General features: G+C 42.8%; 3 protein-coding genes across 6 annotated transcripts in view; 2 read left to right on the top strand and 1 right to left on the bottom strand.

Moving 5' to 3' along the window:
* The window catches only part of LOC134438719 (NAD(P) transhydrogenase, mitochondrial-like), a 46,565-nt gene extending 34,056 nt beyond the window's left edge, over positions 1-12,509 (top strand). For all 4 annotated transcript variants that reach the window (XM_063188354.1, XM_063188353.1, XM_063188352.1 and 1 more), the window contains 6 exons: positions 1,791-1,970; positions 3,834-3,993; positions 7,121-7,202; positions 8,401-8,519; positions 10,216-10,331; positions 12,050-12,509. In XM_063188354.1, coding sequence (XP_063044424.1) covers positions 1,791-1,970; positions 3,834-3,993; positions 7,121-7,202; positions 8,401-8,519; positions 10,216-10,331; positions 12,050-12,196 — 804 coding nt within the window. In that variant the 3' untranslated portion in view covers positions 12,197-12,509. The remainder of the gene's footprint in view (positions 1-1,790; positions 1,971-3,833; positions 3,994-7,120; positions 7,203-8,400; positions 8,520-10,215; positions 10,332-12,049) is intronic.
* On the bottom strand, positions 12,431-16,458 carry dtwd1 (DTW domain containing 1). The gene is made up of 4 exons (XM_063188377.1): positions 15,885-16,458; positions 15,450-15,593; positions 14,891-15,176; positions 12,431-13,203 (listed from the first exon to the last, which is right to left on the bottom strand). The coding sequence occupies exons 1-4, from the start codon at positions 16,134-16,136 to the stop codon at positions 12,974-12,976; spliced, it is 912 nt and encodes a 303-aa protein (XP_063044447.1). The 5' UTR covers positions 16,137-16,458; the 3' UTR covers positions 12,431-12,973.
* Positions 16,459-16,519: 61 nt separating this feature from the next.
* LOC134438730 (protein FAM227B-like) overlaps positions 16,520-27,908 on the top strand; it is a 55,024-nt gene continuing 43,635 nt past the window's right edge. Inside the window, exons 1-9 of the mRNA XM_063188365.1 lie at positions 16,520-16,693; positions 16,996-17,242; positions 17,526-17,569; positions 17,676-17,708; positions 17,838-17,942; positions 19,111-19,209; positions 19,407-19,508; positions 19,654-19,780; positions 20,346-20,444. Of these exons, the coding sequence (XP_063044435.1) occupies positions 16,622-16,693; positions 16,996-17,242; positions 17,526-17,569; positions 17,676-17,708; positions 17,838-17,942; positions 19,111-19,209; positions 19,407-19,508; positions 19,654-19,780; positions 20,346-20,444 (928 nt within the window). The 5' untranslated portion in view covers positions 16,520-16,621. The remainder of the gene's footprint in view (positions 16,694-16,995; positions 17,243-17,525; positions 17,570-17,675; positions 17,709-17,837; positions 17,943-19,110; positions 19,210-19,406; positions 19,509-19,653; positions 19,781-20,345; positions 20,445-27,908) is intronic.

Raw genomic sequence — 27,908 nt, 5'->3', positions numbered from 1 at the left:
GAGACGGATGTTAAGGACACGAAATCCGTGTCCAGGAGCACGGATTTTGCCAAAATTCTGTGCTTTTGGACAGGAAATGATTTTCCGTGATGGACACACAGAAGTGCTCTCTCTATACTCCCACAGTTCTATGTTTCCACAGCCTTGTGTTTCCTCAGGATTTTTCTAATTTCAATTTCCTTTTCTCAAAAAACATTTCTTACTGACAGGTTAGGGTTAGGGATTGTTTTGGTCTGGGCACAGCTAGTATTCTTTCATTCATTATATGAATTTGGTAGCCTATTAACCAACTTGAAAAGGTATTTCTCAAAAATATGTCTTTAATGACAGGTTAAGGTTAGGGAATGTTTTGGTCAGGCACACGTTAAATTGCTATAGCATTATTTTGTTTAGGATTAGAATTTGGTATGTATTTTCTAATGATAGAGTTAACACAGTGCTGTGGGAACATAGAAAGCACTTCCGTGTGCCCATCACAAAAAAAAAATTCTGTGTCCAGGAGCACAGAATTTGGGCAAAATCCGTGCTCCTGGACACGGATTTCGTGTCCTTAACATCCGTGTCCATGAGCACAGAATTTTTGGAGATCAGGCTGAAAGCAGGGTGCGAGGAGTCTTTAATGATACTCTTGGCTCTACTTAGGCAGTGGGAGTTGTAGATGGTGGCTATGGGAGGCAGGGGACAGCCTTTGATTTTGTTTGCTGTTTTGGTCACCCTCTGCAGTCTCTTCCTGTCAGCCTCAGTGCAACTTGAGTGCCACACTGACACTGCGTAGGTCAGCAGGCTCTCTATGGTGGAACGTAAAAGGTCACCAACAAGCTTGAGTCCAGATGTTCTTTCTTTTAGAGATGTACAGGATCCAAGATCCGGTTCCGGATCCGGCAGGATAATAGGGTTTTTTCAGACTATCCGGATCCGGTTCCAGGATCCAGGATCCGGTAGCCGAGGCTTTTAAGTCAAAATAGTTTGAGCCAACGTGATAAAAAAGGGCCCACGTGTGTGAGTAGGCTATGTGTTTCAACCCTTTCGTAGGATCCGGTATCCGGTTCCGGATCCGGCAGGATCTTAAGCAGTGGATCCGGTATCCGGCAGGATCCTAAAAATCAGGATCCGGTGCATCTCTACTTTCTTCTAATCGCTATTGGGGCTTTTTTTTTTTTTTTTTACCAGAGCTGAGGTGTTCATTGACCAGGAGAGATCAGCAGAGATGTGTACTCCTAGGAATTTAAACGAGTCCACTCACTTCTGTGGTCTTTCTTTTTTTCCCCTCCCTGACTATTACTGTACCTGTCTTACATGTGTCTTGAAATGTCCATGTCCATGTGGGCATTATGTGTATTTATGTAATCTACTTAAAGGGACACTGTGCAGGAAATGGTCAAAAAAGGTACTGCAACTATGCTGCTCATTGAAACTGGGCTGCCTATTGCCAAATTTGATCTTTTCATTAAAGTTTACTAAGTAATAAACAAATATTTTATAGTATGGTCCAAGTAGAGTCATTTTTGCAGCTAAAAATGGCTATTTTTGGAAATTCAAAATGGCGGACCATGGAGAAGATCCCCCTTTTCATGTATGAAAAGTGCAATTTTTTCAGTCATAATGAATACTTACAATTTGATGGTGGTGGTAAGTATTCATGAAAAAGGTAACATTAGTGAATGGGCAGCATGAATTCTGGAAATAAACAACTAAAAATCTCACACAGTGTCCCTTTATACGACACATTCATTTCTCCCCAGGGATCAATAAAGTTACTCTGTACTCTACTCTACCTCCCCCTCTCCCAGGGCGTGACGCTGACGGCGGCCATAGGGGGCGCTGACATGCCCGTGGTCATCACGGTGCTCAACAGCTACTCCGGCTGGGCCCTGTGTGCCGAGGGCTTCCTCTTGGACAACAACCTCATGACCATCGTCGGCGCTCTGATTGGCTCCTCCGGAGCCATCCTGTCTTACATCATGTGTGTGGTGAGTAATGGCATGGAGATAATGTACACGTAGGTTTCAAAAGGAAATGTACAAGTAAACAAAAAAACGTGCCACTTTCCTTCCAACACAAGTATCTTCATTGGTCAACTGGTTTTACCGTCAAACTGAAATTTCACCAGCATTTGGCCAGCTAGCGGGCTGTAACGATACACTCAACTCACGATTCGGTTTGTGTCACGATTTTTGTCCTACGGTTCGATATATATTTTACTTTTGTTTTATGGACTGAAGTGTAACAGAGCTTTGAAAGGGCGTATCACGATACGGCTTTTTTGCACCACGATACAGTATCGTGAGACTGTGTATCACGATTTCTTGGTTCGATACAGTATCGTTACAGCCCTAACACATAGGTGTCAAAAGTAAATGTACAAGTAAACAAAAAAACTGCCACTTTCCTTCCAACACAAGTATCTTCATTGGTCAACTGGTTTTACCGTCAACCTGAAATTTCACCAGCATTTGGCCAGCTAGCGGGCGTTAATTTAGAGCCCTGATTGTAATGCATGTATTCTGTAATACATTGTAAACCCCTGGGTGACCAGCAGACAGCTTCCAGGCATGGTTTCCCCCTACAAACTACTGGGGTGGCCGAGAGAGTATTCATTCACCCCTAGAATGAGTCATGTAACCATGTACCGATTTACGATGATGATTCATTAACATAGAAAGTGTAGTATCGAGCCACTTAAAAGGCTCACGGTAATTGAAGTGGGTTTTTTTAGACAATGTGGTTTTGGTTTAGGGGATGACAGATGTGTTGACAAGGTGTCTGACAAATTCAGAGCAATTTGGAGAATGAAAGCATTGGCAGCCTGGCTGACGTTTCCTGTCAGAGAAAAGCAGATTTCTTCACCGTCTGCAAGTGTTATGACTGGACTCATGAGGAGATTCCATCCTTGAGGAGTAAATTCCCGTTTTTGACTCAGACACTGAGTCACTGTTTTTCAGACCATTGATTCACACTGACAAATATGGGCAGGGAAGTGGGCAACGGGAGGGAGGGGGCAAAGGGTTCAGTCAGAGATTCTTTAAGTATATAGAGATATGCCAATGTAATAGGTTGCTATGGGCACCTAACATGACCAGGTTCCGGTCTGCCTAAAGGGGCGTGTCATAATACTCCTAGCATTAAATAGAACAGTCCTTAGGTCTGCCTAGGTCTGCCTAAAGGGGGATCCTCCCCCCTCCCCCTTGCAATAATAGAACCCTGAAACAATGGGCCAATGGAACCTCTCTCTCTCTACTCTCTCTGGTTCAGTTGTTCCGGGCTCAGGGAGACGGGGGACACAGAATTGGGTCCTCCTTACCATAGGCGTGCACAGATAGGGACGAGGTGGTGCTAAAGCACCTGCCCCTTTGCCCTACTGGACAAAAAATGCCCCTTTTGAAAGCTAATTTTGAAAGTATTAAAATGAAGCAGCAAGGAGGAACTCACATGCCACTGATGCCGATGCATAAAGAATTTTAATACATAAGGAAAATAAAGAAGGTACTACCCACTACCCAGTGAAGTGCAAAACGTTTTCGGTGAAGTGCCAAAGTGTTTGATGCCGAAGCATAAAGAATTTTAATGCATAAGGAAAATAAAGAAGGTGCTACCCAGTGAATGCAAAACGTTTTCGGTCCTTCAGACCATCATCAGTGTCAGTGGTGTGCGAGTTCCCCCTTGTTGCTTCATTGGCTTGCTTTGTGGAACCTACGCACCCTCCCGGCTACAAACCTAAAGGCGAGACACCCCTTTGGAGTAAATAAAATTGATGACGTTGGCCTGGGCCAGATCAAAGCTGCTAACGGCCATGAATATGGCTTTCCCCCTTTTTTCCCCATTTTGTTTTGCAGGCCATGAACCGGTCTCTTCCAAATGTGATTCTGGGCGGCTACGGCACATCGTCCACAGCCGGCGGCAAACCTATGGAGATTGTGGGCACCCACACTGAGGTGAACGTGGAGCAGAGCATTGACATGATCAAGGAGGCTAACAGCATCATCATCACTCCCGGTACGGACTTAGAATACAAGACGACTTAGAAAACAAGACGACTTAGAATGGCAAACAAGCAAATAAGACGACTTAGAATAGCACAAGAAGGAGAGCTGAGAAAACAAGACGACTTAGAATAGCACAAGAAGAAGAGCTGAGGGTACAACAATCAAGGAATGTTGAGTGATGTTGCCAGGCAACAAATGCTCTTCTTTGGGAACTTTCCTACAGGCATTGGAAATTTTTGACAGAAATATCTTTTTGACCAATCAAAATGGAGCCTCTTCCCAGTAATGTTGCATCATTTCCATAATGGCACCCCTGCACTAAGCAACAGCTAAGGGTGTTGTTGATATTTTTTTTTTTTGAAGATTTTTTTTTTGTCTTTTTCGACTTTATTTGATAGGACAGTATGAGAGGTAGACAGGAAGCGATTTGGGAGAGAGACGGGGAAGGGTCGGCAAAGGACCCGGGCCAGGTCAGCCGCACGGCAGGCGAGTGCCCCACCGGTTGGCCACGGCAGGGGCAAGGGTGTTGATATTAATATTCCCAGTTTGTTCCATCCCAGAGCAACGCTGACGTCAACACTTCCACAAGAGGGCAGTGGTGTGTCATGTCACCATTGCTCTTGAGTCAAACTCTTTTTCGTGAAAAATGAAATACAAAGTATTATAATAAGGCCATTATATTTACAGTACTATTATACAGTATGTAGCGTTTCAGAAAAAATATATAAACCTATATTGTACTGTTTTGCAAACACATAATTGCGTCTTCTTTCAGTTTTGCGGGCGGCCCAAATTCTTAAATGCTGTGATAATAGTCTGCTTTGAGATGCACTGTATCACCATCTAGCACAGACCATTTGACAGCAGCTACCAAACCTTTGATCAGTATACACTACATTATTACTGCTATTTCCAGTCAACCTTTGTAGTATTCAAATGTACTGCATTTTGTTGTGACTGCACTATGTAGGTAGACACACACACTTTAACCCCTTAATGCACGCCGTACCATCTGAGGCACGCCGTGATAATCATTGAAAGGTTAAATACCATAATACTACTCTACTACTACACAACACAGGGCCTTAAGCAGCCTTGTGCTTTATGCACTACCACTCAAGTCATTGCCATTCTGGTAACAACAAATTAATAACGCCTTGTTTTAACGGGTTAATACCTGTAGTATGTGCAATGAGATTGATTGCTAAGATTTTAGGCAAAGAGCTAAGTGGCCTTCATGTGGCCGTGGAGTTTATGTTGGGTGCTTTGTTTGTTGCTTCTTTGTTTTTCCACATCAAAGTCCTGCCGCGACCTCAGAACATACAGTCCTGTCCAGCAGAAAAGGCCACCATGGGAAGGCTCTGAGAGAGAGAGAGAGAGAGAGAGAGTGACAACATCTTCAGCAAGTGCTGAACACATGTTTGTTTTCCTTTCGCTTGTTTTCTCAACGTCAGCTTAATAGATCACAGAGCCTTTGGGTTGTGTATTAGGTTACAGACGTGTACCTTTGGGTTGTGTATTAGGTTACAGACGTGTACCTTTGGGTTGTGTATTAGGTTACAGACGTGTACCTTTGGGTTGTGTATTAGGTTACAGACGTGTACCTTTGGGTTGTGTATTAGGTTACAGACGTGTACCTTTGGGTTGTGTATTAGGTTACAGACGTGTACCTTTGGGTTGTGTATTAGGTTACAGACGTGTAAGGGGGGCAGAAGCAGAAGTGAACAGACAATCCGTGACACACGCACGCACGCACGGCGCACACACACACACACACACACACACACACACACACACACGCACACACAGAAACACACAGAAACACACACACACAAACACACAAACGCACACACACACACACACACACACACACACACACACACACACACAGACACAAACACACACAGACACACACACACACACACACAAAAGTCCCCCTCCACCATAGCGAGTCTTTGGCGCGAGGCGAGCACAAGAAGTCAATTACAACAATGTGTTGGGGAGGGCACAGCACTGCACAGCAGAGCAGAGCAGAGCAGACGGATGCAGTTGCCTTTCGAGGCTCAGATGTTGGGGAGGAGAGGAGAGGAGAGGGGAGCGCGGGGGAGGAGAGGAGAGAGGGGAGCGGAGGGGAGGAGAGGAGAGGGGAGAACTGGGGAGGCTGTCCCACGGGGATCCACTTAGCTGCCAAATCCACTGCCCCTGCAGCATGGAATTAAGCAGCCCTCTCTACCCCCACGTCACCCCTCCTCTACCCCCCCTGTACCCTCTCTACCGCTCTCCACCCCCCACTACCTCCTCTCTCCAGATATTTGGAAACAGAGGTCAGGCACAGACATGGGGGAAAAGATGGTGCCTCGCACGCACACCTCCATGCTGCTGGAATTCCTCTGCATTAAGGTACAGGGGCTGGAGGCCCTCTGTCTTCATCCAATCACAGAGAGCCCCCACCGTGCTGACCCAATCAGAGAGAGACCCCACTGTGCGGACCCAATCGTACTCCCCTGTCTGTCTATGCAACAGGACATACTAGTGGGGCTGTATGGACCATTCACTTTAAATCGGACATCCGGGAATTTTCGTGTGAATGTCAACATTCCCCCGTATGGCATGGGTGATAACACAGAAGGGGTGCCGTTGAAACGAAACAAAAATTCGATACATGTACTTGTAACATTCCACTTGTCTCTTGCTGTAGAATGTGGTGAGGTGAAGCGTTCTTTAACTCCAACGCTTTGGCATCATTCCTACTTTATTTACACTTTTCATGTGACATTGCGTGGCCATGAGCACCAGCGGTGTTTGCATACAGTATAGTGTATCTATGATGTGAACTGCTTGTCTCTGACCTTAACACCTAAAATGAATATTTTTCCCAACATTTTTAATTAGTGAACTATGACCACTATCTGGCGCAACTGCTGTATAAAGCATAACTTACTTATGCTGTTTACTTTTTCCCACTGTAAGCCTTTATAGTTACTTTGTATCGTTTTTAGTGACAAGGTCAACAAAACTAAGTCATGTGATAGCCCTCCAAAAACCAAACCGGTTTATGATTAATTTTAAGGACTATCATAGCGGCATATCGAGTCATTTGGCAATTATATTTACATTTTTTTTGTATATTCTCCTAGGTTGGGGTCTTTGTGCTGCCAAAGCGCAGTACCCCATTGCTGACATGGTGAAGATGTTGTGTGAACAGGGCAAGAGTGTGAGGTAAGAAAAAAATCCTTCATTGCTTAATAAATCCTTAATTGTTTTCAATTTCCTTATAGGTCCTATGTGAGATTTTCTAATTAGTATATTTCCAGAATTCAGGCTGGTTCATGAAGTTTGGAGAAGGCTTCACCCAAACAGAGTTTTCTCCTTTTAGTGTGCTGACCTAATAATGTAAAACTGAAAAGCAAGAAAAGGTTGCACCATTCATCCACTTTATTATGCATCAACTTTTTATAATCATTACACAGACCTGTTTTTTTTCTTTACTTATTCTTCAGAATGTATGCTGCCCATTCACAAATGCCTTCTCTTCCCATGCATATTCCACCATCAATTTCAATTTCGTCATTATGATTTGGAAATATACACTTTTCATATATGAATAGGTGGAACCTGTCCATATAAATCCGCCATTTTCATTTGCCAATGATAAGTCATAGGCATCTTGTGTGCAAAACCTACTCTTGTCAGACCATTAATTTAATGTTTATTTAGTTTATTTACGTAAATGTATTTCTGTGAATTGAAGTACATATTCATGAAAAAGATTGTAAATAGGCAGCATTGGGAAATGCACTAGTAGAATTGCACACTGCTCCTTTGAGGATTAACACAGTATTGTCTACTCTCCTCTCCTCAAACAAAACTTTAAAAAGATTACAAAACTAACTGTTGCAGTTGGCCTGGCAGATTTGCCTGTCATCTGATTCTGAAGGGTAAAAAAAAATGAAAAACCCACTCTTTCCCGGAATAGCACAGGAAAGTGTTCCATAAAAACGTCCCTGAAAAGCCAATGGAACAATCTTATTTATATTCAAAACAAAACAAAACGTGTCTATGGCTCATAATCTTAATGTGAAAAATGTCAAAGCTACCCAAATAAAAGGGGAAAAGAGTAATACAATTGTAGAGATACTCCAGACAGTATTTACATGGCTGGCTGGGGGAAGATAGAGATCTTTTGGGAAAGTTTAGGAATTGATCTTGTGGAGAGACATGGGGAGAGAATGACTAAAGACAAGGGAGTCGATGGATGAGAATGCGACTGAAATAATAAAAATAACTCTCTCTTAATGTTTATTTTATTTACACAACCATTTTCCCAAAAAAGTCTTTAAGTATCCAAAATCCGGTCTGATATGAGGTTAATAAATGTTCAACAAGTGTTGTTTGATTTGCTCATTCTCCTTGTCAGATTTGGCATTCACCCCGTGGCTGGACGTATGCCTGGTCAACTCAACGTGCTGCTGGCTGAGGCCGGAGTTCCCTATGACATTGTGCTGGAGATGGACGAGATTAATGAAGATTTCCCAGGTGACAATCAAAACGAGGAGTGGAGGGGGGAGTGGAGCGAAGTCTAAAGCCATTAAAATGGGAGGTTAAAGTGTAACCAGACAAGGCGATTGATAAGGAAGAGACTGTTCATGAGGAGCTTTTTTGTTGTTATTTTCCCCCGATCAATATGACAATTATGTCATCCTATGGCAGCCATGCCCCATAGGAGACTAGTATGTGTTCAAAATTAAGGAATTCAAAGGGAAAGTCACACCTATTTAGGAGACTGGACTTGATCCTACTTTGTTGGATTTGGTGACTGTCGTTAGCTTTTTCCTGGCTACCGTATTGAAAATCTTTAGTTTAACAGCCATATTCACCTCATATTAGCTTTACCATACGTTTTTCTTCTTAAACTTGCGGAAACAGGGGGTTGTCAAGTGCAGTGCCATGAAGTTTTTCCTTTAATATGCCCGGAGAAGTGGTGATCAAGTGCAGGAAAGTCAAAGGGGGACAAATGGGTCAGTTGTCAAGGAGAGAAGGGGCCCCGAATTGGGTTCTCATTATATTGTATGTATGTAAAGGGGGGGGCAGCTTTCATATGTCTTTGCCCAGGGTCCAGCCAAAGGCGTCAGCGCCCCTGGTCAAATAATAATAATAATAATAATACTTTCGTTTTATATAGCGCCTTTCAAAACACCCAAGGACGCTTCACAGAGTGTTGTGTTGGAAAGTGTGAGTGTGTGTCAGTGTGTGTGTGAATGCATGTAAGTGAAAGTGCTTGTGGAACTAGCAGCCATAAGCCTCCAGGAAGAGATGTGTCTTAAGGTGTTGCTTAAACATGGCCAGTGAAGGGGCATTCTGGATGTGGTCGGGCAGATTGTTCCAAAGAATGGGAGCAGCAAATGTAATAACATGAATGTTTTCTCCTTTCACCTGCATGTGAAGTGGGAGGCGAGTGGGGGAGAGGGGGTCAAGTGAAGTGTAACTCCATTCAAAGTCTTTTCCTTTAGCTTTGTGGAGGCTTTGGGGCATGTATGTAGACTTAGTAATTGAGCTGAAACACCGCACACGTAGCAGCAAGGCGCTTGAGTTCCACACACAGGTGTCTCTGCAATGATTCCGGCATAATAAATAGCTCCATCACAGTTGAATTAGCTCTTATTACATAATGATGTTTAGACATGCAATGTTTGGAGCAACAGCGTGTTTTCATGACTACCTTGTGGAGCACGCTGCTCTTGTGGCCACATGGTTCTGGTTAGAGAGAGAGTGTGTGTGTGTGTGTGTGTGTGTGTGTGTGTGTGTGTGTGTGTGTGTGTGTGTGTGTGTGTGTGTGTGTGCATGTGTGTGTGTGTGTGAGAAACACTATGGCTAGCTTACCTCTTTACGGTGTGGTTTTTCGGGACTGCTTTAATGTTCAAAGTGTTCAAAGGCAGCTGTATGTTTGACATCTGCATCAGGTAATCATAACACAGTAATGACATGTCAACAGGGATTAAAATCACGTTAAGGTGAAATAGTAATTTGTTTCATAATGGAGAAGCCAGCAGGGTATTCACACTTTTTTAAAAGTTCACAAGATTTTCAAAGCCTGTCTTGGGTTTGTTGTTGTGCCTTGCCATGTGGGAGTCAACAACAATGATGTTCAGTTTTTAGTCATTTGATTGCAGTACCAGTTCTTGCCACAAGCCTTTATCACAACTTAAAGACATTTTACTCTGTGTGTCGACAGAGACTGACTTGGTCATGGTCATTGGAGCAAACGACACAGTGAACTCCGCCGCACAGGAGGACCCCAACTCCATCATTGCTGGAATGCCTGTCCTGGAGGTCTGGAAGTCTAAGCAGGTACAGTACAGTACAATTTCCATTATCTTATTATTATTATTATTATAATATATTTTTTAATATCATTTTTAGGGGCTTTTTATGCCTTTATTGACAGGACAGTATGAGATGCTGACAGGAAGTGAGTGGGAGAGAGAGATGGGGCAGGACTGGGAAATGACCCCGTCCGCCGGACTCGAACCGGGGTCCCCATGGGCATGCAAGCCCAAATGTGGGGGGCTTAGCGCGTTGCGCCACAGCGCCCCCCATCTTATTTTTTAAAAATATGTATTTTATTTTATATTAGGGACCTTTTCAGCCTTTACAGTGATAGGCCTGTTAGGAAATGACTGGGGGAAATAGAGACGGGGGTAGGATTGGGGCAAGATAATCCAGGGTAACGGAAGCCAACTAGCAGAATGTGGTGTGGAACGTTAGTAAACCTCCCTCCCGAAGCCTCAATACAGTGCTGTACCGTTGGGCCATTGGACCGGCCCTTTAGCTCAGAGGACCCGTACTGTGACTCCCATTCCCGAACTGATGTAGTTGACGGGGTGGCAGGCTCGCGGCCCTGAGGCGGACGAACTGTTCAGAAACACCTAGGTCACACCAGGCCGGGCTTGAAGCTGAGTTCTCTCATGTACGGTACAGCTGCCCATTGATGGTATACAGAGGTGGCCGAAGTAAAAGTAGAAGTAAAAAACAAAACCTGCCATAGTTTCATCTTCAATGAGTAACTGCTTTACAGTTACTATAGAGCATTGTACCTGATTCTTTGCTGGTTGGATCAAATTTGGGGTTTTCTTTTTATTTATTTTTCTGTAACAACCAAGTCACTTTATTAGGTACAATGGGAAAAAAAATGTGTAACTGCTATGTTATATCATGTGCTAGTGTTGTAATGACGCCATAAATGTACCACTTTAACTGGTGGTATGAGTGCCTTAATGCAGTGTGCCACCAGGGACAGTTTCAAATATAAAATGCTGACTGGCTGCCAAGCCAATGCATCTGACATGGAGGGATCCTGGAGACATTAGTTTTGAACTGAACAAGGGGACTGTTCTCTACTCTCTCCCTGTCACTACACTACCCAACGGGCAACGGGATAGACTTGGTCTTCCTCAATAATTTCATGCCACCATGACACAGTGATGTACTGGCATAGGGTTCATTCATTCAGTCATAGTCAACTTTGTGTGTCTGTGTGGATGTCCAAAATCCCTTTTATGGGAGCTGCCACAGCGTGTGGAGTCCTCCAGTGTGGATATGTTTTCTTTTCCTGCGGATGGCTAGCGCAACATGACTTCAGATCAGATAAGATGAGAATCTTGACAGCAGCTGGCTTAAGTTTTTCTCGCTCCTGCAAGGGATGTTAGTAATGGTGGAGTTTGGATAAGATTTCGCCAGCTGTTTGTGGATTTGAGGGCTCTCTGCAGACAAATCTCATCCGATCTCTTTTTGACTTAATGTCAAAGCAGCCAGTCATCTACAGTAAGTCAGCCAAGTTGAATTTGGCCATGATATGGTCTCGGCCTTCTCTGTAACTGGCTTCAGTCATATCAGTTACGCCATGGCTAGTTCTTTGAGGAGATAATATAAATAAAATAGTACTATCTTAACAGTTGAGGGAAATTGAAGATGATGTTTAAAGTATCATGATTGTGTTTGAAGTACCATACAGTTTTATCCAAATTAAATATTCACAATAATGACAATGTCATTCTATTCCACACAAGGTGATTGTGATGAAGCGTACACTTGGTGTGGGTTACGCTGCAGTGGACAACCCCATCTTCTACAAGCCTAACACCTCCATGCTCCTGGGAGATGCAAAGAAGACATGTGACCTGTTGCAGGGTAAAATTAGAGACACGTACTATTAAGCTCCAAGCATGCCAATCTGTGATCATTTCAGTCAAATTTGTATTTATTAATAATTGATGATGATTAATAACTGATGATGTTGTCCATATTTTGGTTGAAGATGATGTATGATTGTCGTATTTCAGTTCTGTTTCGGTAGGTTATATTGTGGATTCAAAATCAGAAACAAGTTATTAAAGAGTCTGGAGATGTCAGAGATGTGCCAAAGATGTTAAACAAATGACAAACACAAATCAAAATTGAACAGCCATGAACAGTTTAATGAAGTGCATGCATTTTCTGATTTGTAAATAAAAGTATTTCACTATGACAGCCATTGTGACGTTTGTGTTTGTGACATGTCTTTCTGTACAGTAGGCTATGCACAGTACATCAGATGATGCGTAGACTCAATTATCCTAACTCCTGTTCTTGACCCATGCTTGTTGCCTCGCACTTCGCTGATGTCCCTGCCTCAGATGAGATAACAATTAAGTTTCCCCGCTGTCAGCCTAGCCACAACAACTTTCCACATCCCAACTGCAAACGAGAAAATTACCTTTGAATTGCACTTTTTGCCAGATATTGAATTAAACTTTTGTCGTCAATGACGTGACGTCATCATGAAGCCTCAAGCACGCACAAGGGAGGACAGGAGTTAAGATACTGGAATGAACCGTTGGTTTGGGTTCAGGATAAGGTGTCCCTTTGAATCTTGTATGTTTGTCTGGGCCCTGGAGCCTCTTGATAGTTGAAATTCTGACAGTGTTCACCTGTAATCTCCAGCTGCTGATCGATTATATTTTCCCAGCAGATACTTTGGCTTTGTTAATAAGTTTATAAAGATAAGAGTAAAAAAAGAGCAGGTTGTCGTATTCACCGCTGTAGTCCTTTAAAAGACATAGCGTGTGATAATCTTTCAGGAAGTAATAAATGGCTTCTATGGTAGCCAGGTACGTGTCTGGAGAGCCCCTCTGATGACGCCAGAAACACGTCTTCCTGGTCTTCAACTCCACCCGAAGAAGCGCTGCAATACAAATAGGTAACACTTTAAAAAAGTTGCTTGAAAAGAGAAAAAACTTTTCTTCACCAAGGCACTCCAAAAAGTATAGTTAAAATGTCTTTATTATTATGACATGTCCATTAAGGACTTTTAAAATTGCCCACGCGTAGCGACAGTTGAGCCTTCTTCAGGGCATGAAGAAGGCTCAACTGTCGCTACGCGTGGGCAATTTTAAAAGTCCTTAATGGACATGTCATAATAATAAAGACATTTTAACTATACTTTTTGGAGTGCCTTGGTGAAGAAAAGTTTTTTCTCTTTTCAAGCAACTTTTTTGACATTGAACCTTGAACCAAAGAGCACCCACAAGAATACTTTTTTCATCTTCCTAAAGGGACTGAGCACGCCTCTGACTTCCAAACATAGGTAGCACTTTACTTGATGCCGGTGTTCTGTCGAGATGTGTTGCCTCGTCGAGATGAGCGACCGGTCGCCCTATTCGATAGTGGTGTTCTATCGATTTGCGATGCCTCATCTAAATGAGCGACCTTGATTTTACGCGGAAGGCGTTTCAATCGGTCCAAGTAGGACTGTTTTAATAACCATTAAGGCCTACTTTGTTTATTTCACGGACAGGGGTGTGCAATCGTTCGTGCGGAGTTTAATAAGAACGTGCGGCTGCTGCCACTAAAAAACCGTGAGCCTCTCGTTTGAGCAAGTTAAGAAACGTGCCATATGAAAGAGTGAGTTGAGTTTGCGCAAAATACTGGAGAAAGTCTTCAGCTCCACCCGTAGAAGCGCTGCAATACAAATAGGTAACACTTTACTTGATGCCGGCCTCAAAGATTTGACATATCAGTGTCATGGACATGTCGTAAACATTATGTCCATGTCATAAACATGTTATGTCTACTGCCATTAAAGGGGTATGCCACTATTTTGGGGCTTAATACAGTTAAAATCGTTGGCTGGGGTTTATAAAGGTGGTAAAGTGTCTTATTTTTCATGTTAAGCGTTGTCTTGCTTTAAGACAAGTTAAAAGAGGGAGCATGTCGCTAAGCTAGTGAAAGTCAATGGATCCGTGTAGCATTGTAGCATGCTACACGGATCCATTGACTTTCCCTAGCTTAGCGACATGCTCCCTCTTTTCACTTGTCTTAAAGCAAGACAACGCTTAACATGAAAAATAAGACACTTTACCACCTTTATAAACCCCAGCCAACGATTTTAACTGTATTAAGCACCAAAATAGTGGCATACCCCTTTAAGTGTCACTCAGTTATGGCAAACACACGACCCTAAAAATGTCGACTCTTCGTAACCATAAAAGTTTATGACATCATCATCAGCTCGACGTCGAGTTGTATAAAACTTGGCACTCTTTTTACTACTATGACTTGGAATCTCTTCATGGATACACTGTAGTGTGTACACTGCCTAGAGTAACATGGAAAAGAGCACACACACAATAAAGACAGACAGACAGACAGACAGACAGACAGACACACACACACACACACACACACACACACACACACACACACACACACACACACACACACACACACAGACAAACACACACACACACACACACAACCCCTTTGTCCCCCGTCAGCTAGCCTCCACACACACACACACACACACACACACACACACACACACACACACACACACACACACACACACGTGACCGCCTGAAGTTGCCCATCACCTTGTAGTCGTTCATCAGTGATGATTCTGGTTGTCTGGTTCCATGTGCTATCGATGAAGAGGACCCTCTCCAGAGGACAGGGCTGCTCCTGCTCCTCCTCCTGCTCTTCCTCCTCCTGCTGCTGCTGCTCCTGCCTGGTCTGGTCTGCCTCCTCCTCCTCTGTCCCACTCCTCACCTTTAGTCTCTTCACTGACGGCTCGTCGCTTGAATTTTTCCGTATATCATTTAGGTGCTGCAGCATATCTTCAATAGTCACTGAATCGGCTCCAGGGAAGACCAGTACTGTCTGATAGGAGAACCAGTGGTGAACAAGAGCAATTAGACATGCCAACCTGTAGGCCAAAACTACAGGAGCATGATTGTGTGTGTGTGTGTGTGTGTGTGTGTGTGTGTGTGTGTGTGTGTGTGTGTGTGTGTGTGCGCGTGCTGAAGGGTTTGTTGGTGCTGCTTGCAAATGACACACACCGCAGGCTGTCAGGTAAGAATACTGAAATGTTTTTGTTGTATAGTAATTTTGGTCCTTGATCCATCCATACTCCCCAACAATATGCACTCTCACCTTGTAGGGGTCACCATCCAGCTCAGGTATACAAGGGTAGGTGTAGATATTGACGTCATCTGGAGCGATGAGTTTGGCGTGCACGGCAGTGCTCTTTCCATCCGTTTCATGGGGGTGTTTGATTACGTCGATTTTTATCGGCAGCTGTCGGGTCAAAGAAAGTGTCATTAGCATACGGTCGCTGTATTTTAAAAGATCACAAAGTAGGCCTACTTTATCATCCTCGTTTACAAATGATATGCTTCCTCAAACTTTACAGGTACTTCACACAATGAATAACAGCAAACATGAGCCAAAACTATGCAACTCACTCACTATCATTAGTATCAGTATGGGGAACCAACTGCTGAACTCATTGACAGTATATCAATGGCTGAACTCGAGGCGGAGTTCAGTATCATGTAGTTCTAGTCCCATAGAGCTACTACTACTAACCTTGATCTGTGGGATTTCCGCCTCGTCGACACCCACTACTGAGAAACACGTGTAGCAAAAGAACATCCTTGAACCACCACATTTGGTACACTTTATCCTTCCTTGCGTTTGTGCTTTTTCGAGCACTTCGTGCGATGCCAACTTTAGACCTTGGAGTGGAGATTCGGCTTCACGTGCGGATTCTGCATCATCAGGACTTTTGTTCAGCTTCCCCCCATCATTTGGGTACACTGACAATGTTGTCCCTGACATCGACGTGGCGAAATAGTACACTTAAACAAAATACAATACTGCTGGCAAATGTGTAAATACTGAGACTAGCTTCTAAACTCTTTAGAAATGAAGGAAGATAATAGTCTACTGCTAACCCTCAATTGTGTTGTGCTGTGAGTAGCAGCTGCTAGTATGGTAAACAATAACCATGCGAAATGGTACTCATCGAAAAAACCTTCAAGTTCTTCTGGTAATATTTCAATTCCTCCTACAAAATGTTCTAAAGGCAAATAACTGAACGTTATTCGCCAGCAAAACAGAGCATTCTTTGACTTGCCGAACTTGCCGAGCCTAGCAATGCTTTCACTGCAATCCGGAAATAAAACACACGTGTAGAGGAAGTACAACGTAGAGCGTGTTCAGTTTCCTAGCAACATCAATGTTGACATGCTGAACTGAACATGTGAACAGGGACTGAACATGAAGTTTTGATTCAGAGTGAAACTACACCCCAATTATACAAAATGTCTAAGGACGAGGATGACATCGAGCTACCTATCGAATCTTTGGAAGACTTCATTAAACGTCAGAAACTGGTAGGCCTATGTCAAAGAAGGTGGATCCACCTTCTTTACCCATGTGCTGCTGCAGCATCTGTACGAGAATGTGGGGCAACAGCAGGTGATCTGGAAATCCATGTCCATTTGATTTGAGAGAGTAATAGTGGTAGTCCTGACACAGATCTGAAGCTGTTAATTACAACTGGAAATAAAGATGCAATAGTAGGCTAATTGTGTTCCTAATTTAATTTCACATCCAAGAAGTTTCAGTGCAAAGTTAGAAATGACAAACTGCTTTGCAATAGAATAGCAATTTTATTTCACTCTTTTTTTAACAGGTTGACTGGCCTCTGACATTGACAGAATATGTGCAGAGCCCAACATTGTCCATGTACAATTCTGCTGAGGAAATAGAAGAGTATTTGAGAGCCAAAGTGCCCTTTCCTGTGGACATAGCCACATATGTTTCTACCTCTATAGATGAACTGGATGGCAGAGTGACAAAAATTAATTCAATTTTCTCAAAATCAGCCAGTCATACAAAAAGAGGAAGTATGGCAGATACTGAAGTTGCTGAAGACCCTTGTAAGAATCCTTATTTCATATCTATAATGTATTATACATTCAGTGTTGTTTGTTATTTAGTAGGCTAGATAATGCATACACTCTAATAAATAATAATAAATACTACTATTACTATTATTTTTATAATAACGATAATAATAACAATAAATTACAATAATTATAATAATGATATGATTATGGTGATTATGATGCTGATGTAAGAATTACATGCCTGAAATCACCCGTATTATTATGGTTTACAAATAGACACTAATAGCTGTCTGTTATGGACTATTTTTTTCAGTTAAAGAAATAATTGAAAAAGTGCAGAAACAATTAAAGGAAGAGGTAATTATTTTAAATATATTGCTTCCTTTGAAACTCTGTTTGCGATACAGACTACTGAAGGAATGTTTCACTTTCACCTTCTATTTCATTGTTATTTTTAAATTAGGTCGAAGCAGTGCCCTTTTTCCCAGATGTCATGGTATGTTCACTTTGTTTCTCTGTTTTTATTCAATGACTTTGTTTACGTGCATCGTGAATATGCCTTTTAATGTAGGTTGAACACTGATTCTAAAGACACTGACCACTTCTTCAATCTTATTGCTCTTAGGAGTTTGAATATCCTGGATTGTCAGCTTTACACGACACTGAAATTCCTGGAATGCCGAGTGTTTCTCTGCATTTGGAACGAATATCAGATACCCAAGGCTTTAATGTGAGTAGAGACTCTGCAGAAAGCTGCCCCCCTGTATTACATAATACTGTATGTACCATGCATAGAATAATGATTTATTCAATGATTGCATCGCATAACACACACAGATCTAGAGTTTGATGTTGGGAATGTTTTCAAACCATAGCATTAGATTTGAGATGTTATTTTTGAAAAACATACATAAGTATACATAAGAGGGAGAACTTAGATATACTCCTTGAAGCCATGGTTGTAAAGATGAGTTTTAATTATATGACATCAGGTTGGTATATGGTTGATTCATCACTGACACCTATTCGTCCTTTTGAAAGCCATGTATTGTCAGTTAAAAAGCTATCTGGTATGGCACTACACGCCCTATTCCAAAAACATCTGAACTGTCAAACTTCCTCTATCTTTTAAAACAAAGGAAAACACATAGTCTGTGCTTCTACTGTAGAGACAAGCCGGTGCAACCACAGTAGTAAGTTACCAGAACTGAATAAAAGGACTCTGGTGAAGACGTTAGTCTAATGCACTGTAAATAAACAAGAAATAACTTTTTTTTTTAAAAACACATCCGTGTGGCGCCCGTGTTGCGTGCTCACTTTTATGGCTACTTTTTGTGCTGTGTAAGGTGCTCAGCTCACGGACGTTGCGTGCCGTGTCCCAGACTTCAACCATGGAAAGCATACATTCTTCAAATATGTCTTCTTTTTTTGCTGACATTATGTATTGCACAGCACAGCACAAGGGAAAGTTTGAATATCCAGTGTAGGGCTGGGCGATATGGAAAAAAAACAATATCACCATATGGATTACTTTACTGTATATCACGATAACGATATATATCACGATATAGCACAATTACATACGTTTTCAGTTATTCTCTTTATTTGCTCTTTATTTTTTCATGTCACAAAACAACCTTTCTTTAAAATGGATCTTTTTATTCTTATTTTTACAGTTACATTAACTTATAGTGTGTATTGTGACAACATGAAATGTAATTAAATGATATTCAATTGTATAAAATTGATAAAATTACTATCACGATGTAAACGATATAGGAGAAAGGTCACGATATACACTTTTATATCACGATAACGATATATATCGTCATATTGCCCAGCCCTAATCCAGTGTGGGTTGAACTTTATTTGAAAGCCCTGAATGTTTCTGAATGCAGCCAGGCTTCTTGAAAATCTGGAAACCATTCTTCCTCTCGGAGTGTTCCATCACTGTCTTCAAGGACATGTTTTGGTGGTTTTTCCTTCATAGTTTTAAGGTATGGCACGACCAACAGATGGCTATTACATGTCTTTTCTTTTCTTTTTTCCCCCTCAAGCCATTATGCTAGGGCACAACTCTTAAATTCTTTAATTACTTAAATTACTTGTAGATCAGTTGTGTACACAGCAGTTATGTATGAATGTATATAGAATGAATCTTTGGTGATGTCATGTTATGTGTTTATTTTGAAAGCCCAATGTAGAGGATGAGAGTGCCTTGTTTGACTGTATGGCCACTGGATTTGTCTCACTTCTATTGATGGTTGACAACAATCTGAAGGACAAATTATTCAAGGTATAGCTGCATGGGAATTATTTTACAAAAAAGCACATATTAAGCTGTTGTCACATTTGAAAAAAAGAAGAATCATAAATATGCTTCATTATTTCTAATGGACATATGTTGATTCTGTACTATTGGACTTTCTGTTCATTCCCAGGTGTATGCAGACTGCATAGCTCAGGCTATCTATTCTGCTTTCTGCGAAGCGTTTCCACCGTCGCTGGAGCGTCTCGGTGATGACTTCAAAACAGTGTTGACCGAGACGACCTCCCTATGGGTGTCAGGTTAGTTTGCCTTCCCAGCTTCTCCATCCAAGATGGCAAGGCCGTTACCCCAGCCAAATAAGAAAAATGACACTTATTTGTCACTGAGCACATTAAAGGACCAGTTCAGTCAATTTCAATATGCTGTTGTATTGCTCACACTACCCTTGACTTGTCAGTACCCGGTGATGCCACATTTTTCGGCTAAGCCCTTTCCGAGATATGAGCTATTCTAATGGGGGCAGCGTTTGTTTACATTTTTTTTTTTTTAAATGAACATAGGCCTTCTTAAAATATTTTCCCAAAAGGTACCGCTGTTTGCTAGTTGTCTGCTGATGTTGTATAACCTTTCGGATGTTTTTGGGAATAAATAAAAATGTTTTTTTGAAATGTAAACAAAGCGCTGCCCCCATTACAATGACCAAGATCTCGGAAAAGGCTGAAGATGAAAAAAAAAACTCAGGTACTGACAAGTCCAAAGTAGTGTGAGCATTACAACAGCATGTTGAAATTGACAGGTCCTTTAAATGCATTTTAGTTGCTGTTTTGAAAGTGTGGTGCATGTCATCAATCGAATCATTTTTAGGTGTGAAGCCCAAGATTTTATCATGGAAAAACTGGAAGCTTAGCTGGCTGACTGCAGAAAAGGATACCAAGACTGCTAAAAAGAAGACTTCAATCTGTGGTAAGTACACTACTGACCTATTACCAGTCAATAGAGCAGTGGCCACTCTGTGATATCAGCTTTTACCAGAATTCTTCATTCCTCTTTGAAATATGGATAAGCTGGCCCTACCGTGGCTGATATGGTAGGGCACTCGTCTACTACACGGCCTACCCGGTTTCGATCCCGGCCCGGGTCCTTTGCCAGCCCTTCCCCGTCTCTGTTGTAGTCCTGTCTGCAAATAACCAATAAAGCCAATAAAAAAGGCTTGAAAAGCCCTCGCATGTGGTTCACTGCTGGAAAGCACTGTTGTTCACATCTAGAGGTGAGATCACTACACTTCATACAACCGTACGTATTTTCCAATGAGAGAACAGAATGCCCTTGCTAAGGCAGATGATTACTATGTAATTTGGTGAAGTCTGGTGACAGTTAACTTAACCTCTGGTGTATTTCCAAGGATTTGAAAAAATATATCCATAATTGACCAAGCCAAGGAAAAAGCACTTTGTAAAAAAAATTGTAAACAAATACTTCTACATAAAACAACCACATGGGCAGAAAAGAACAACACTTCCCTATTAAGCCGTAGTCCTCACCACTTGTTTTTCTCATCCGATGGCGGCTGGAAAAAGCAGGACACACAGGCAGATGGAAGGCAAATTGAGGCATGGAGGGAGGACGAGGTGGAAGGGAAGAAAGGATGGAACAGAGGGAGGGAGGGAGAGGAGAGAGGTTAGGATAAAGATGGGGCAAGACAAGGGAGGGAAGAAAACCAAAGAGGGGGTGAGTGAAGGGAAGGAGGTTTAGAGGGAGGGAAGGCTAAAAAGGGGACTAGTGAAGGAAGAGATGTGGTGAGGAAATGAGGCAGGGAGGCTAAAAAGGTGGTGAGAGGAAGGTAGAGAGAAGTCGGGCAGACAGACAGGCAGGCAGGGAGATAGTGATGCAGGTAGGCAGGCAGACTGGCAAGCAAGCAAGCAGACAGAAAGACAGACAGGCAGACAGGCAGGCAGGCCGGCAGGGAGACAGTCAGGTAGGCAGGCAGACTGGCAAGCAAGCAGGCAGACAGAAAGACAGACAGGCAGGCAGGCAGGCAGGCTGACAGACAGGTAGGTAGGGAGACCGGCAGGCAGGCAGTTGGGCAGAAAGGTCGGCAGGCAGGCAGAGCCAGAAAGGCTGGCAGGGAGACATGCAGACAGACAGGCAGGCTAGAAGGCAGTCGGGGAGGCAGGCAGGGAGGCAGGCAGGCAGGCAAACATATAGGCGGGCAGGCAGAAAGACAGGCAGGGAGGAAGGTAGGCAGACAGATTCAGAGACAGGGAGACAGGCACAGAGACAAGCAGGTAGGCAGACAGGCAAGCAGGTACATGTATGTAGGGAGGCAGACAGGAAGACAAGCAGGCAGATGCAGAGACAGGGAGACAGGCAGATAGCAAGACAGACAAGCAGGTACCCTTACGAAAATGGACCATGGTTTTACTATGAGAACTGAACCATGGTTTTTAGTTACTCATAGTTGTCACTTTTTTTGAGCACGGTTTGTGACTATGGTTTAACCATTAATTGACTATAGTTCAACCATGGTTAAACTATGATTCAACCGTGGTTTGACTATGATTTGCCCATGGTTTAACTAAGGATTTAACCATGGTGTAACTAAGAATTTACCATCGTTTAACTATGCTAAAATGAACCATGGTTTTACTATGACAACTAACCATAGTTAATAGTTATTTATTACATTACAGTGAGCTCATGCTTTTTTTATCCAAGGTGACAGGCTATTGGTTACAGTCCCTGGATCAATGCTAGATGCTGTGCTCAAGGGCACTTCAGCCATGGATGGAGGTAATGGTGAGAGCAGGATTCGAATCTGCAATCTTGTGATCTAGAGTCCAACTCCCTAGTGTAATCATGACATACCATGGTAGAACCATGTTACTACATAAAAATCACAGTAATACCATAGTAAGCCATAGTACAATTATGGTAGGTTCAGAGTACTTAGTCTAATCAGGACATACCATGGTAGAACCATGATAATCATAGTAATACCATAATAAACCATGGTCCATTTTCATAAGGGTAGGTTGGGAGGCAGGCACAGAGGCACATCTTGTCACCAGGCTAGGTAGGCAGTCGCTTGGGCCCCCCCAAGCCTCTGTATGGTCAATAACAGCTCACACTTTTCTGCAGTAGTGGCAATTTTGTTTCAAATGTTTATTCCTTTGTTTTATTCGCTTGGGGCCCCACTTGACCCTAGAATCGCCTCTGGGCAGGCATAAGCAGGGAGAAAGACAGGCAGGGATGCCAGGCAGTCAAGCCGGCAGACAGCCCAACAGACAAACAGGCTAGGGATACACCGATACCACTTTTTTGAAAACCGATACAAGTATGAGTACATTAATGTGTGTACTTACCGATACCGAGAACCGATACCGATACCTTTTACGACCAAAATACAATGAAAATAAATGCATGGCCTTGTTTTTTCCACCTGTGATATTTGCATTGTCCATTTCCATGTAGATTTAAATGTTATTAAATGTATGAGGTGGCACTTTTTTCCCATGCTGCTTTCAAGTCCACAGAACGTGACAAGATTTTGCATTGTTTTGTGTAATAGCAGTATCGTTCCTGGTATCGGCAAGTGCTTGACGAGTACGAGTACGAGTATAATGAGCAGTATCGGCAGCCGATACCGATACCAGTATCGGTATCGGTGCATCCCTAAAACAGGCAGACATTCAGGCAGACATGCAGGCCAGCAGGGTGCCTGTCTGGAGGGATGCTGCCGTAGTGTGTGTGGCCGGGGCTACAGCGCCACTCTTGCAGAGAGCTGTGACCCACCCGGCAGGATCCAGTCCAGATGTCTGGGACTGAACTGAACTGATGTCTCAGTTCTTCCTGATGTTTGGGACCAAACTGTCTTCCCAGTCTCAATTCAGGACCTGGTTTTGTTTTTGCTTCTTGCCTTTTCACCCTCATTTCTTCCTCTTCTTTTTTTTTTACAAAGGGTTCAAGGATGCTAATTTCACTTTTTGCTTTTCGACTAAATAGCTGAGCTTTGAGGCTGTCAGAAGGCAGAAGCATTGTGGTGGTGCAGACTTGATTGCGCACTGAGGTGCTGAAATAAACCATTACAGGAAAGGTTGTATGTTTTTTTTCTGTTGAAATGCAGAATATGACTTCACTGGCTGGCCAAAGACTTAATCTGCTGATAGCAGAGAAAAATAGTATTCAGATACAAAATGTCAACATCTGACGCCCAATCGATTAGACTCAGACCATGCGAGTGAACATTATTTAGCCATTTTGCACACTGTCTTGTGCACAGCGTGTGTTAACTTCACACAGTCGTCAAGCGATATTTCACAACGACTTTTGCTGCTCACGCTTTGCGCTTTGCGTATTACTGCTTGCGTCCAGTGGAGACTGATTAATGTTTGCGACTGCGCTAATCAGTGTCCTCCTAAATATCCCACGTTTTTCAGTGCCAGAGCTTTGTTTTTGTTGGATTGTTGCATTGCTTTAGTTCACTTTCTTATTCGATTTTTCAAAAATCCCAATGTGATCCAACGCGATTTGTTCCAGTACATCAGCAACAGCTGTTAGCTTGAGGAGAGAGCTGAGCAGGTGCCAGGACTTTTGCACGGTGCTGTCGGTTTTCTGTTTTTTTTTCTTTTTTTCATTCCACCACAAAATTCTATATTTGTGCAGGGGTTGTGGGGTTCCCATGGAAATTATTTCTGTGGAGGAGCTTGCTGCTTATACTGTTTTTCATGAATTGCTGAAGGCCCTAAACACACACACGCACAGGCACACAAAACAAACAAAGAAACACACACAAATACACAAACACACACATTTTCCCTTCCTCTTGTCCTTAGCCCCTGGCCATGAGAGAGAAGGAGGAGAGAGTGTGTGTGAGTGAGTGTGTGGTGTGGCGGGACTCACTAATTCGACGCCCTTTCGGTACGGCTTATGTCATACGACCATAACCCTAACCCTTACCTTAACCCTAAACCTAAACCTAACCCTAACCTTAACCCTAAACCCAACCCTAACCCTACATTGCTTGTTTGAAATGTTTGATTACCATGTGACATACCACGTAAGTACCGAAACGACGTCAAACTAGTGAGTCCCCGAGTGGCATGGCAAGTAGTGTTGTGTTGGAGTGGCATGGCCTAGTCCTGTGGTTGAAATAAATGATAGAAGTCCGCAACACTGTTAATGCTCCCAGTGATTTATTTGCACTTAAATCACTGGGAGCATTAACCGTGTTGCGGACTTCTATCATTTATTTCAGTTACTCTATTTTGTCCAGCACCTGTACCACTGATGTGCGCGCATTCTCTACCTTCTAGTCCTGGTGGTTCCCAAACTTTTTGTCCAATGCTGCTAGATTTTAGAGCTGCTGGATGTTGTCCAATGTCGCTAGATTTCACAGGAAAAGTTGATCATTACCCATTCAAAAGAATTCTGTTACTAATCAATCTAGGGAATTAAATGATGTTATATTATGTGTATGTAATCTCCAGTTTGGCATATCCTGATGTGGCGTGGCATACTGGGTGTAGTGTGGTGTGGCTTGGCAAGTTGTGCTGTGGTGTGACATGGCATAGGTGTGCATTGTAGTGCATTGTAGAAAACCAGGTCCCTCCAGCACAGGGGTGGGGGACCTATGTCTCGAGGGCCGTTTACAGCCCTTGAGGCTGCCTCCTCGATATAACTTTTATGCTCAGTTTCCCATGAAATATGACGTGTTTAAAAAAAAAAAAAATACATTTGCTATGCAATTAAGCTATATTTTCAGGGGACATAGAGATGCTGGGGTCTGTTGTAAAGGATAACATCTTCAATACAGGCCTAAAGTGCAGTGGGAAATCCTGGTTTGTGTTCATAGTAGTACGGCCCTTGGAGGACTTTATAAAATTGTGTGGCCCTTGAATGCAAAGGGTTCCCTACCCCTGCTCTAGCACATAGGTGGTCTTGTCTGGGTCTCCCTGTGTGTGTGTGTGTGTGTGTGTGTGTGTGTGTGTGTGTGTGTGTGTGTGTGTGTGTGTGTGTGTGTGTGTGTGTGCGCGTGTGTGTGTGTGTGTGTGTGTGTGTGTGTGTGTGTGTGTGTGTGTGTGTGTGTGTGTGTGTGTCTGAGCGGATGTCTATGGAGTGTGACTCCAGTGAGGTCACTCACCCCTGGCTTCCCAGGGCCGACCATGCTGCGCGGCCATCCGAGGGGGAAAGTTCACGGCCCCCTTTGAATGTATCAAATTCAGATGCTGTGTCCTCCTTATCCTCCTCATCCTCCTCCTCCTCCTCCTCCTCCCTTGCTCGCGCCACATGCTGTTGGCATTACTATTGGGGCCCACTCACGCTCACTTCCACTCCTCCTCTTTTATTCTCTCCGTTCTTCTGTCTCTGTCTCTTTTTTTCCACTCTCTTCCTTGGTCTCTCTCTCTCTAACTCTCTCCTCTCTTCTCTCCTCTCTATCTGCCCTCTCTCTCCCTCTCTCCCTCTCTCCCTCCTTCTTTTTTCTGTCTTCCTTGGTCTCTCCCTTCATCTCTCTCTCTCTGTCTCTCTCTGTCGCTCTCTCTCTCTCTGCCCATGGAAGGAAAATTGTGAATGACCCACTCAAAAACCTTCTCATGTGCACGACAAGCACGAACATTTGCTGAGAAGAGGCGGATTGCACTTCTAAATTAAAGGGAAACAATTAGGTGTTGGACTCAGAACAAAAACTGGAAGAGTCTGAGAGAGATTTCTGCACGCTAAGATCTCCGATCGATAAAAGGTTTAATCACTACTACAAACATCCCTAGTTTTTTCCAAAGCCCATAGCAAAGATCATAACAAAGATCATAGCCTATTTAGGAGAGAAAAAAATGGGCTGCAGACTTTCTATTTCGAGTTGTTCCATCATCGTACTTGAACCCTTTGAGAACCCTTTTAGTGCGAGTCATTTTGTAATTAACCCTGTCATCTGGGTAATGGCTTCAAATGTGACTGCTTGTTGACAGCAGAAAAAGTGTATCAAATGGAGTATTTGGAAAATTGACAAGAGAGTCTGTATGTCTTATTTTCAAGCACTAAAGGCTGCACGATTTACTAAGCTGAGATTAGAGGTGGGCGATAGGGCAAAAATGTCATGTCCCGATTTTTTAAACATAAAATATCGATTTCGATTTTTTTTATCACAATCACAAAAAACAACTTTCATATAGTTGCAATTAGTAATTTGCAGTTAATAAAATGTTAACACACTGATGACACTCTCATAAAGTGCACAATTGGAATACAATAATGTAAAGAATAAAAGTGAAGACAACAACTCAAGTAAGTAAACATCACTCTGAAACTGAAAGTAAACTGCAAGACGATCTATACGATTTCTCCACTTTGGCAGATTCGAGACGATCTTGTAGTCGATATTACGACTCACGATTTAATATCGTCATATCGCCCACCCCTAGCTGAGATGCAGTCCTATTCCCATGTTGCATTTTTCTTTTCATTTCACATTTTTTTGTCTGCAATGTATTGGACAACATACAATGTCAACATTTGAGATGCCTGTACTATCTGTGAATCTACCTCCACTGCTATGTGTTGATTTGAAGAGTTTATTTGCAAAATGGTGTATCCACCATTTTTGTTCAGAAGTCCTATCGCCTACGTATGTGTGAATTCTTGCCATTCAAATATTTTGAGAACATACTTTTTCAACCTATCTAAAATGCATTTCACAATGCAATGCAATGGAAATGCCCAATACAAAAATGTCAAACAATTTTCCAATATGGAGTTACACCGTTTTGCAAATAAACTCTTCATTTGTGGCTATTGTGAAGGACAAGCCATGAAGGAGCAATGCTGGTGAAGGACAAGCCCGTGCTCATTGTTTTGCTATCTCCCGCGCCTCTCAGACCCAGCCCAGACTGTGCGGCCTTGAGTTCGAAATGTGTTTACATTTGGAACATGTTACAAATGATCTGCTAAGACTAACTTTGCGTGACTTGGCAGAAGCCTTCACCTTGCCCAGACTTTGTTTGGGTCAGAGTTATTCCGAGTTTTTTCGGGGTTTTTTTCCCCCCCTCTTTTTCGCTCTCTCAATTTGAGTCTCTTTATCTGTTGTTCCTCTCTGGAAACAGATGTGAACCCAAACAGGAGGTAAAACTCTTCATTCAATCCGTCTCTCCCGGCATGAGAACAGGCACTGTGCCAACAGAACCGCACTGCACTGCACTGCACAGCACCCCTGGCCAAGGCTGCTTTGGTTGGGCCCAGGAAAAAAATCACTTGAAAGCCCACCCCGCATACATACTGTACAATGTAATGAGGACCCAATTCTTGGTCCCCTCTCCTTGGGCCCGGGTCTGACCCCCTTGTCCTCCCTCTGTTGTCTTCCCTGTGTGCGTCAGACCGCAGCACACACAGTATCTATCTCTGACATGATGACAAGGGTTCGGATTTCTCTCAATCTAA

This window comes from Engraulis encrasicolus, chromosome 22, assembly GCF_034702125.1.
Source record: "Engraulis encrasicolus isolate BLACKSEA-1 chromosome 22, IST_EnEncr_1.0, whole genome shotgun sequence".
Taxonomy (NCBI): domain Eukaryota; kingdom Metazoa; phylum Chordata; class Actinopteri; order Clupeiformes; family Engraulidae; genus Engraulis; species Engraulis encrasicolus.
Note: the sequence above shows the minus strand (reverse complement) of the source record. Positions and strands in the feature narration are given on the sequence as shown.

What these genes read in the sequence shown, in the direction of transcription:
- dtwd1 (XM_063188377.1), bottom strand. Translation starts at nt 16,136, where the DNA reads ATGTCAGGGACAACATTGTCAGTGTACCCAAATGATGGGGGGAAGCTG. An exon ending in CGGAAATCCCACAGATCAAG is followed by an intron (nt 15,594 to 15,884) that starts GTTAGTAGTAGT and finishes TTGACCCGACAG; the next exon opens with CTGCCGATAAAAATCGACGT. An exon ending in TGGATGGTGACCCCTACAAG is followed by an intron (nt 15,177 to 15,449) that starts GTGAGAGTGCAT and finishes TTCTCCTATCAG; the next exon opens with ACAGTACTGGTCTTCCCTGG.